This window comes from Gorilla gorilla, chromosome 4, assembly GCF_029281585.2.
Source record: "Gorilla gorilla gorilla isolate KB3781 chromosome 4, NHGRI_mGorGor1-v2.1_pri, whole genome shotgun sequence".
Classification (NCBI taxonomy): Eukaryota; Metazoa; Chordata; class Mammalia; order Primates; family Hominidae; genus Gorilla; species Gorilla gorilla.
The window spans coordinates 52,841,474-52,852,835 of NC_073228.2; the positions used below are offsets into that span (position 1 = coordinate 52,841,474).

The 11,362-nt window shown below is 58.2% G+C and overlaps 1 protein-coding gene across 1 annotated transcript; it reads right to left on the reverse strand.

The window, feature by feature from the left end:
- Window positions 1-3: 3 nt before the first annotated feature.
- Window positions 4-9,848, reverse strand: PPP1R1B (protein phosphatase 1 regulatory inhibitor subunit 1B). The gene is made up of 8 exons (XM_019026684.4): window positions 9,670-9,848; window positions 9,137-9,304; window positions 7,380-7,440; window positions 7,048-7,070; window positions 6,564-6,639; window positions 2,531-2,734; window positions 902-1,021; window positions 4-812 (listed from the first exon to the last, which is right to left on the reverse strand). The coding sequence occupies exons 2-8, from the start codon at window positions 9,215-9,217 to the stop codon at window positions 763-765; spliced, it is 615 nt and encodes a 204-aa protein (XP_018882229.1). The 5' UTR covers window positions 9,218-9,304; window positions 9,670-9,848; the 3' UTR covers window positions 4-762.
- Window positions 9,849-11,362: the final 1,514 nt, after the last annotated feature.

The window sequence follows — 11,362 nt, forward strand, 5'->3', positions numbered from 1 at the left end:
CAGTTATTTACAAAGATTTATTACAGCACGGGAGGGGTTCAGGCCTGGAGTCAGGGAAGAAGGGGAAAGGGGCAGAGCAGCTGGGGAACAAGGAAAACCTGGCGCCCCCTGCTGTGTGCCCCACCGGGGACATAAACTAGGCGGCATTCCTGGCATCAAAGCACAAAACGCAACAAAGAGGTCTCTGCCAGTCCATCTTCCAGGCACCCAGGAGGAGCAAGGGTGGTTAAGGGAAGATTCCCAAAATGTTGAGGCTGTGGAGAAAAACGCCTTAGTCCTGGACCCTGGTAGAAGCCGGTGAGAGAAGTGGTGACTTGGAATCCTCCATAGGAAAGTGGGTGGAAAAGGATCTAAGGGTACCTCAAGGTTCTCAGGACCTCCTTTCCCCAGATCTTAGGGTCCTGCCCTGTGGGTCTCCTGTGTCCAGGGGAGAGGATCTGGGGAGTAGAATTGTGAAGGGCAAATCCCTGTTCCCGGTTTTCTGGATTTTCCAATGTGGGCTGTCTCACATCCCATCTCCCGCTGGGTGAATGGAGGAATGACTGGCAGGGGTGGGCATCAGGCAGCAAGTACCCAGGTTCTCTGGGCATCAGCCAAAGGTGGGCAAACAAGCAAACACAGACCAGCCTTAGTCTTCTAGAAGTCAGAAGCCGCAGCCCTAGCAGGCGAGGGGAAGAGCACAAAACAGGGTGAGGATAGAGTGGGTTTCTGGGGAACAGCGATGTCCCCTCCACTTCCTCCTGGGAGATGCAGGCTGGGTGCCTATGTGCCAGGCTCAGAGGGGGAAGGGCGCTGAGGTTCCTCCCCAGGCTCTGAAAGGCAAGCAGAGAGGGACTCAGGGCCTGGCCCCGCCCACCAAGATCCCAGCCCCTCCTCCCCATTTCACACTCCCAAGCCTTACCACTTAGTGCTGGGTCTTCCACTTGGTCCTCAGAGCCTCCGTCTCTCTCGGACTCATCCAGAGGGGGTGGGCGCTCCCAGGGCCCCTCCAGACCCTGGCCACAGGTTGTCTTTTGCCCAGCTGGGGATGGGAAAGAAGAGATAAGAACACAGGCTCTGCGTATCCATCTGGCTGTCCTGGAGTGTGAGCTAAGTGTCTGATGGCTGAGGTTAAGCTTTCCAGGGGCATCATGGAAGCATGGAGAGAGAACTGGGCTAGAACAGCTCTCCCAGCAACTAGCCATATGGCTTACATAAGTCAGTTAGTACCTTTCTGAAGGAAATAGAAAGGGGGAAATTGTGTAGATTACCTTAAACAAGATGTAATAGTGAATACCCTGCCCAGCCCAGCGCCAGCACCCAGGAGCCACTAGGAGTCGTGGTGGTTTATATTGCTCCATCATAGGACTATCATTTGACCCGGTGCCCTTCTGCATTTTTTGTTTGTTTGTTTGTTTGTTTTTGTTTTTTTGTTTTTGTTTTTGAGATGGAGTCTCACTCTGTTGCCCAGGCTGGAGTGCAGTGGTGCGATCTCAGCTCACTGCAACCTCCACCTCCCAGGTTCAGGGGATTCTTCTGCCTCAGCCTCCCAAGCAGCTGGGATTACAGGTGTGTGCCACAGTGCCTGGCTAATTTTTGTATTTTTATTACAGACGGGGTTTCACCATGTTGGCTGGACTGGTCTTGAACTCCAGACCTCAAGTGATCCGCTAGCCTTGGCATCCCAAAGTGCTGGGATTACAGGCATGAGCCACCGCACCCAGCCACCTGCTGCTTTTCCTGAGGGAACAGTCTCCTCTCACCCCTCTTCCACTGTTTTGGAGGGGTCTCAGTGGGGACTGATTCAGGTCTTCCAGCTGTCTCTTGCCCACAAAGGGACTGAAGCCCAGCAACAGCTTTTGCCCCCATGGCCAATCTCCTCACTGCCAGATATGCAGGCAGGAGGCCCAAGGCCTTTTGTTTGTGTGGAAGAGCTGACAGCTTCTAGTAGGGGTGGTTGACTCCAGTATTCCCATAAATAATGAGACTAAAAAGGTTAATGGTCTGGGCTGGTTCTTGAATTTTAAATTCTACATCTAAACACTAGAGGGCACCCTCCCACTCCATCCTAGGAAGGAAAAAGAGGAGAAACAGACAACAGTCCTGGAGAGGGCAAGTAAATTAGGCAGCCCTCTGCACCCCAGCAGAGACCACATCCTAGGTTCAAAAATGTAGGTGAAATGCAGGTGACAGGGGTGTTGGACTCTCCTGGTCCTCCATCCCTGAATGTCCTCACACCCCCTTACTGCCATAGGTGGGAAGTCCTCTTTTGGCTGTAGCCTCAAACCCCAAACGGCCTTGGCCTTAATTCTCAGGGAAGAGAGGAATTATTAGGGAAAACCTGACTGGGAGAGGGACTGAGCCAAGGATGGAGGAAGCCCATGTCTCAGGTAGGGCTGAGTTCGGGGCACCCCATGGAGCGAGAAGACAGGGAGGCCCCTGTGGTGTCACTACAGTTTGCGTGTATGAGACACTGAACTAGAAGGGGACGTCCCCGTATACTCAAGGAGGACCCACAGCTAACCCACATGTCACAGGCCCCTCAGCTTACCAGACTGCCTGATGACCTTCAGGACTTCAGCCTGGCTGTCCTCTTCTTCTTCCTCTTCTTCATCATCCTCCTCTTCCTCCTCGTCTTCCTCTCTTGGATAACCCAGCTCCCGAAGCTCCCCCAGCTCATCTTCCTCCTCTGAGGCCTGGTTCTCATTCAAATTGCTGATAGACTGCAGGTGAGACTCAGCAATGCGCTGCACAGCTGGCACAGAGGAGACCCAGGAAAGCAAGGGTCAGCCAGACACAGCCCATGGATCTGGAGATAGCATGTGGCCCAGCCCCCAGCCTCCTTCCCGTAGGCCTGGGGCAGAGAATACCCCCTCAGGGGCCCAAGTTCAAAGGCCAAAGGTTACAGGTCAGCCTGATGGGTGTCAGACCAGGGCAGAGGCAGCCAGGGGTAGATTTGATCATGTTTGGCTCTTAAGCTGTCCCAAGATGCTAGCCCCCAGGAGGCTGCCACCAGGCAGCTCCCCCACACCATAGGGCACTAGGCTGGGCAAGACCAGGCGGGCACAGCAGCAGCTTAACATTCCCTGGCTGGAGAGCTTGATTTGCCAAGTACCCAGTACAGGAGACAGTGTCTCCCAGCTTCAAGCCCAGGCAGAAGGCACAGGGCGTAGGGACCAGGGCCTGGGGATTTGCCACTTTCCATTTCTTGGGGGTGCCCAGCCTGCTGAGGGCTCACTGCTTACCCTGATCCTACCTCCCATGCGATGCATAGTCCCCACTCCCTGGCACTGCCCAGTCATAGATGCCAATCCACATACTCCTGCCCCGGGCTCCAAGGGACAGAACAATTCCGAGGCTGAGGACATAATAGTCTGCAGCCAGTGCAGTCTGTGCCGGGGGATGCGGCGTGCTCAGATGCGGCCCCCACAATCTTGACCCACATCCCCAGGTTCCCAGCTCCCTCTGCGGTGACCTAGAAAGCAACCCCCCCAGCCTCCAAAGACCTGCTCAGATAGGGCTGGGAAGGGAACAGTGTGGGCAGCTGGAGACAAGTTTCCAAAAGATGGAAAGGAGCAAAGGGTTAGAGAAAGGGGCCAAGGCCAGGGGTTCTGGGGGATGGCAGAGGTTGAGGGGCCACTGAGGAGAGGCTGCAGGAGCTGGCAGGATCTTAGAACATACGCGACACAAAATTCACAGGCCACAGACAAGATGCTGAGGAGGGGCTGGGGGTGGGGGAATGGGGAGTTGCTGCAGTTCCTTCTTGGTCTGCCAGTGGCCCCTCCCCTCAGAAGGCCCAGAGGGGTAGGGCCAGGCTGGAAACCTCCGGCACAGTGAGCAGGGTGCTATGCTCCTGCCAACTCGGGGACAGGCACAGAGGGTGCTTTGTATGTGCCCGCTGCCCCACCCAGCCCCCAGCTCCCAGCCCAGTACCTCCTGCTGGCTCTGGGCAAGCTATCCAGGCAATAAAAGCACAATAAATCACCCTACCCTGACCTTGGGGACGCGGCAGAGCTTCATCTTGAGCCAAGTGTGAGAGCTCCGGCCTTGGAGCACAACCCCTCAAGCTAAGACTTAGTGCTGTGCCCCTCTCTCTAGGGCCCTCGATTCTTCCCTGACAAGCCCCAACCCTGCCGGGCACCTTCCCTTGCCCACAAAAGGACTGAAGCCTACAAAACAGTGCCCTCCTGGTAGAGAAGGATCCATGAGGGCTGTTGGGGGAGGTAAGGCAGGAGAGCAGGTGGCAGCCCAGGCAGCTTCCTTCTCCCCCAGCGGGGGAGGAGAGTTCACTTCGTGAGCCACAGTGACAACAGAAGGTGTGTGCAGCGCTTGCGCTGGTGCCCCGTGAGCCTCCCTCGCCTCCCCCACCTCCCTCATGCCTCCTGGGCTCTCTGGGGTCTCCCCATCACTCCTTCCAGGCTGTCTCCTTCTCTGCCTCACTCTGTGGGGCCCCAAACTCCCCCCACCACAAGTCTTCCTTCTTCAGTTGGAAGGTCCCCGGCCTTGCCCCAGACTGGCCACTCCTCTCCTGATCCCTTTCCTCTTCCCTGCCTCTACTCACCTGGACTCTCCTAAGATGTGGCGTAAAGGGGCAGTTGAGGGGGTGCACAATTTTGACCACTGCACGGTGCATGGTAGCACCCTGGCCCTAACATCTTCATCCTGGCCTGTTCGCCCATACTTGCAGTCAAGAGCCAGGTCTTCCCCTCACATCCACCCAGCCTCTCCCTACCCAGCCCAAGGTGGGAGGGAGAGGGATTTTTTAAATTCTCTCCTGAGAAGATGACACTCTGTCCCTCATGCCTGCTTTGGGGCCCTTCCATACACCCCTCTAGGTGGGGAGGTCCTTCCAGGTGCTGAGCCACACTGCCCACTTGCTGCAGCTCTGACCCTTCATTTTCCTGTCCTGGGGAAAGCAAAATAACCCCTTCCCTTCTCTCCTCCCTTCCCAGCCTCTCCTCTCTGTTAACCCTGGCAAGTGGGCTGACAGGTACACCTGTTGACCTTGGCTGGTGCTGGGAACCAGTTCCCAGCATACTCTTCCGGTAGCTCTCCCTCCCAACCTCCGCAGGAGCGGAGGGGGCTGGCCAGGCAGGAAGAGCCCCAGGCAGGAGTTGAGGTGGGGGTTGGTAGGCAACAGGGCTTAGTTAGGAAGAGGCCCTCCTATGTCCTTCAGGTATATCTCCCCAGCTCCCTGACTAGAAACGAAGCCTCCTCCAGGTTGGCCCAGAAGTCCCCCTCTGACTCGCATCTCTTTCTCTTTGCACACCTTCTTCCCTCTTCTTGGACCTGGGATGCCCTTGCCTGCCTGTTAAATTCCTATGATCCTTCAAATCCAAGCTTAAACATCTTTGTGTACCTTCCTTGACCCTTTTCTTTTTTTCTTTTTTCCCGAGACGGGCTCTCACTCTGTAGCCCAGACTGGAGCACAGTGGTGCGATCATAGCTCACTGCAGCCTCAAACTTCTGGGCTCAAGCAATCCTTGTGCCTCAGCCTCCCAAGTATCTGGGACTACAGGTGTGCACCTCTATGCTTAGCTCACTTTTTTTTTTTTCTTGAGACAGAGTTTTGCTCTTTTTGCCCAGACTGGAGTGCAATGGTGCGATCTCAGCTCACCACAACCTCTGCCTCCCGGGTTCAAGTGATTCTCCTGCCTCAGCCTCCTGAGTGAGTAGCTGAGATGACAGGCATGCGCTACCACGCCTGGCTAATTTTGTATTTTTAATAGAGACAGGATTTCTCCATGTTGGTCAGGCTGGTCTCAAACTCCTGACCTCAGGTGATCTGCCCGCCTCGGCCTCCCAAAGTGCTGGGATTACAGGCGTGAGTCACCGCGCCCGGCCTGCTTAGCTCACTTTGTAAATTTTTCATAGAGATGGGGGTCTCACTGTATTGCCCAGGCTGGTCTCGAACTCCTAGGCTCAAGCAGTCCTCCCGCCTTGGCCTCCCAAAGTGCTGGGATTTCAGGTGTGAGCCACTTTACTTGGCCCCTCCCTGACCCTTTGAGGCAAAGAGCCCCAAGGGGGCAGGGACCAAATCTGACTCATCTTATTCTGCCCAATGCCCACCAACTTGGCCTGGCATATACTAGGTGTTGAGTAAGTGTGCAAAAGGAATGGCTTGCTTTTCCACGGAGAAAGGGAAGCAGGAAAGAGGAGACCAGTGTGCAGATCTGTGCAAATGGGATGCAAATGGGAGGGGAGGCCAGGGGTGAAGCCCACAGGAGAAGGCGCCCTGGATGAGCAGGGGTGGGAGGTGGTCCAGCACAGGCTGGTGAAGAGGAGCTGCAGGTGGAGTGCCTTCCACGCGGATGCCTGCTGGTTGTCTTAGGCCAGCCATCTCTTTTCTTTCAAGCCCACAACCCGATGTTAAGGCCCATAGCTGCCCATTGCAGCCTCGGGACTCCTGTGTTTTGCAAGGCCAGACTGAGAAAAAATTGGTCTTTACGTTGGGTTGTTGCGCCACGCTGACAGCGGGCTATGTGTGGCGAAACAATCCCTCCCCACTGACGAAAGCTCCCCCAGCGTCTGCCCAGTTCCAGGGATCAGGCGGACAGCCAGGAAGGTCGGTGGGGGTATAGTACCTTTCAGCGAAGGTGGTGTGTAGGCACAGGGGTTGGGTCTCTTCGACTTGAGATGGTGCCCCTCTCCTGAGGCTCTCTGCCAGGGGAAGTGCCAGGTTAAAGGGGCTCAGCAGAGGCCCTTGCCTTCACCATCCCTCCATTCCATCCCACCCATGGCCACCCAAGCAGACTGATTTAGCCACTGCTAATGGGTCCTGCACCTAGGCTGAGCCTCCCCACCCTGTGGCTTTAGGGGGGGCCCCCATAAGCCGTGGCCTGGTTCAGGGCAGGACTCTAGGTCCTGGAGGTTCCACCCTGAGTCTGAGCAGAGGAGGATCTGCTGGTGGCACCCTGGCATGAGGCACTCTCAGAGGACTGCCCATTGATACGCTAATGTGTCCTCTTGGGTGGCACCCCATACTGGTTGGTTGTCACTGCAGGCACCCGTCCACCCCACCCCAAGGGGCCCAGGCATCCCTCCTTCCAGCTGCCCCAGGAAACTCACCTGGTGGGGGGAGGCTTCCTCCTCTGAGGAAGGCCACCAAAGCCAACCGAACCAGAACCAAGCGAGGAGGAAAAGAGAAGAGGGAGAGAGAGAAAGAGTCCGAGTTATTTTCCCCAGGGTCTCAATCTCTGGGGACAGGGAAAGTGTGCCCTCTCCCTCCTGCGGCTGGGAGGTGTCATGTCAATAAATAAAGCCAATAGAGTTGGGTTCCCAGACCTCATCCACTCCCCAGTCTCCAGCTTTGACTCCTGTTCATGGGACTTTGGCAGGGCCCCTAGGAAGGCATCAGAGCTAGGGTGGGGCCAGGGCTAAGTGGGCAGGGAGGGGCCTACCTGGTGAGGAGTGCTCTGAGAGCCGGAACAGCATGGCAGGCGTTGGTCTCCTGCGCCGGATCTAAGGAGATGGAGGGAGGGGTGACTGGATGGACACCTGCAGCCCTCCCCCACCCCCAGGCAGCAGGGAACAAACAGTGCTTTGGAGTCCCCAGGGAACCTTTGAATCAAAGTCTGTCAGAGCCAAAAGGAACTCTGTAGCTCACCTAACCCCCTCATTTTGTAGAGGTGAAAAAGCAGGGCTCAGAGAGATTTGGCAATGTGCTTAAGGCCACACAGCACACCAAGTCCAAAGGACGAGAAAAACCCCAGTCACTGACTCCCAGCCCATGCTTGTCCCACTCCATGGCTACTCCAGAACAGACATCTCCCTTCCTATCTTCTCCCACCAAGGCCCTTCCTCTCTCCAGTTTCTGAAAACATCAGACCTCGGAAGCCAAAGCTGGCTACAGCTCCAGCTGCCACGGCTGGGCCCTCTGGGGAAGATGCCCCACGGGCCATGGCACCCACGTGGCCCTGCCCACCTAAGATCAGCTCAAGGGCTTCAAACAAGCTGGATCCAGCTTTTCAGAAGGAGACTGAGCCAGGTCATTGCAGGCACCCCCACCTCCAGCTGAGGCTCAGGGACCCAAAGGGGCCTGGGGGACCTCTCTGGGGGCCTTGGTTTGGGCTTCTTTTCCAGTCTCTGTAAGGCTGCAGAACTCTTCACCCAGTCCTTGTGAGAAATGAAAAGTTGCCCTCCTTGCTACGTGAGCCAAGCAGCAACTGATACCCCCCCACCCCCGCCCCACCCCTCAGCTTGGCAATCAGACCAACTGTCAGTTAATTAGGTCCCTGTTGAGCTCCAGGGAAATGCACAAAGAGAACCAGGTGAGTTAAGCTGAAACTGCCACCTCCCCAGCCAAGCTCCCCATGACACCCTCATGACCCAAAGCTGCTTAGGCCCAGGACTGTACCCCCTGCCCTCTATCTCCCCCTATAATGACTTGGCCCCCTCATCACTGCTCAGTGGGGAGCCAGCTGCATCTCAGCTCAGCAACAAGTGACCCCTGCTCCACTAGGGATGGGAACTGGAGCCCTCTGTCACAGCACCCGCCAGCCTTTGGAAGCCCCTCAACCCCCAAGAAGGCCCTCAGGAGGACTCAGTAGTCTGTGGGAAGAGGTCTGGCTTTGTGATGACTCCTCACCTCTCCCTCCTTGGGGTTGGGGCTCTGGGGCCTGACATTAGGAGGCCAGAGCCAGGTTCTGGAGACCCCAGCCCAGGCACACACGCGGGATTAGAGAGGGGCAGGGCAGTGGAGTCACCCGGTGGCAGCCTCATACTCCTGCCCTGAGTGACAGGGTCAGTGTCCACCGCTGCTCACATCTGACCAGCTCTGGGCTAGAGCCAGGCGGAGCGGTCCCGGTGGTAGCCTAGGAGACTGACTACCCTTTGGGGACTGTGCTGGGACCAAAGGACGCCCCAACCCCACTCCTGGGCGGTCTGGAATCGGCCTGTCCCCCCACCCCCGCACCCCCAGCCTCACTGCCAGGAACTCTCTTGCCCCAGGATCAGGACCGAAGCCGCGGGGAAAAGTTGCAAGAGTCTCCAGCTAACTTCACACGCGGCCCCGCGCCCTGTCCTGACCGAGGCAGAGCCCAGCTCTCCTTGCGCCCCCACCCCCAGGCCAGTCCGGCCGGGGCAGCGCCTTGGGAGCCCGAAGAAGCCCCGCGGGGTGTGTCGGGGACGCTGCCGGGGTGGGGCACGGGCCCCTTACCATCTCCACCTGGCGGGGGTCGAGCTGGCTAGGGGGCGCGGGCACCGAGAACTGGATCTTCTTGCGGTCCTTGGGGTCCATGGCGCGCGGGGTGGGCGGTGGGGCTGGGGTGCGCGACTCGGGGTCCCGGCGGCGGTCTGTGCTGGGCTCCCCCGCGCAGGCGGCGGGCTGTGCGGCGAGAGGAGGAGGAGGGCTGTTCGCGCACGGATAAAAATACCGTGCCCGCCGAGGGGAGGGCGCGGGAGCGGGAGGAGGGTCGGCGCCCGGGCTGGGCGCGCCCCCAGGCTCTCGGGACTCGGGGCTCGCCCCCCGCGCTCGCTGAGCCAGGTCTGTGCCTCGCTCCCTCGCGCTCCCCGGCCTGGGTGTCTCTGCGTCTCGGTGTCTCTCCCCTCCTGAGTGTCTCTGCGTCTCGGTGTCTCTCCCCTTCTGAGTGTCTCTGCGTGTCTCCTCTCTCTGCCTCTCCCGCCCTTCTCCACCTCCCTCCCTCAGCCTCTCCTCCTCTCCGCGTGTGTCTCTGCCTCTGCCGGGCTCACCCTCCGATCCCAGCTTTGGGGTCCCCAGCCCGTCCCCTCCGCCTGGGACTGGCGCCCGGGTGCTCGGAGGGAGGGTTTAGGGGAAACTGGCCAATGAGCATGGAGAATCGTGTTCTCCTGGGGCTGGGAGGAGGGTGGGAGTTAGAGCCAAGGCCTGGGGAGCCAGATGGGGGGCCCCCTGCGGTCTCCCCAGAACTTGAAGCTGCATTATTGATGGAGTCCAGCAGAGAGGATAAAGGGGGAGGGAGGGGGAGGGGGCAGCGGGGAGGCAGGACTCTGGCTTTAACCCCTTCGTGGTCCTGGTACTGGGAGTTTCAGAGAGGCCTGCGAGGTCGTGGGGAGAGTACCAGCCTGTCACGCTGTGAATGGGGGTGTCCTGGAAAGGGAGCGAGTGTGACCGAGTTGTGTGTGGGAGGACACGTGTCAGTCATCGTGGCAGGGAGAGTGTGCAGGGGTGTGCCGGGGCCCTGTGGTGCCCATAGCCGGGGAGTGTGTGTTGGGGGGTCCGGTGTGGTGTGAGTGTGTCTGTGTAAGTGTGTCAGAGTGTCAAAGATGCAGGTGTGAGTGGCAGGGTGTGGGAGGACTGCGTGTGTGCGGGGGAGGGTGTGGGTGTGGGGGAGGATGTCAGAGGCTGTCAAGGTGATGGGCAGGCGTGTGCCAGCTTGCAGGGGGTGGGGGACTGTATCCACAGCTCCACTGTGCAGTTGCTGGGGTATGAGGTTGTGGATGTGTGAGCGCTCCTGTGAGGGAGAAGGGGAATGTGCCCTGCCATGATGTACTGTGGATTCACGTGGCTCCTGTCTTTCCTCTCCGGATCTAATGGGGTGGGGAGGACAGGGCCGGCCCAGAGTTGGGGTGGGTTTGGGGGTTGCCTGTACACGTGCCATCACGTGCATGAATTTGGTGCATTCAGAAGCAGGGTTGGGGGAGACAGGTGTGAGCCTCTCTCTCTCCAGAGGTGTTTGTGTGTGTCTCTGGAGCGGGAGCGGGAGGAGCTGGCCCTGTGGGTGGAATGTCCCTATTTGGTCTATTTGTCAGGGCCTTGGGTACCTTTGCAGGAGCTGCTGTTTCCCTCCTTGGAGCTGTGCAGAGGGTCTGAATGCTTCTGTCTAGCACTGAGAGGGTGTGTGTGTAGACGTGTACATGCATGTTTTCCTGGGGCTCTGTTTGTATTGGCGTCCTCTCTCCTGGTCACTCTCAGGCCTGAAACCCCCAATCCTCCTGCAGCTTTTCCACTCCCAGCCCCAGTATCTGGGTCCTGGGTGGAGTGAAAGGCCAGAGGAATCTTCTGGAATTGGGGTCAGGGCCCACTCTGGGGGTGAGGGAAAGGGTGGCAGGAGGCCCAGAGTGTTGCTTATAGGAGTGGGATGTCCTGGCCATCCAGCTCCACATCAGCCAACCCCAGGCCTGGCTCAAGTCCCTGTATGTTTGTTGACTTATATACTTGTTGGGAAACAGCTGGATGATAAGTTGTTGGCCCAGGGGTGTAGGCATCTCTGGCAGCCCCTAGGCTTGGCCCAGAATCTCTGTCGAAGATGGGGTGTGGTGGGGAGTGGCAAAGACCTGTTTGGCAGTGCCTTGGGAGGGTAAATAAGGAGGTCCTGAAAGGAAGAAGGGGTACGGGAAGGGCATGGCCCAGGCAGTGGCCCGGACAGCCACTGGGTGGGCAGAGGTGGGGAAGGGGCTTGTGGCT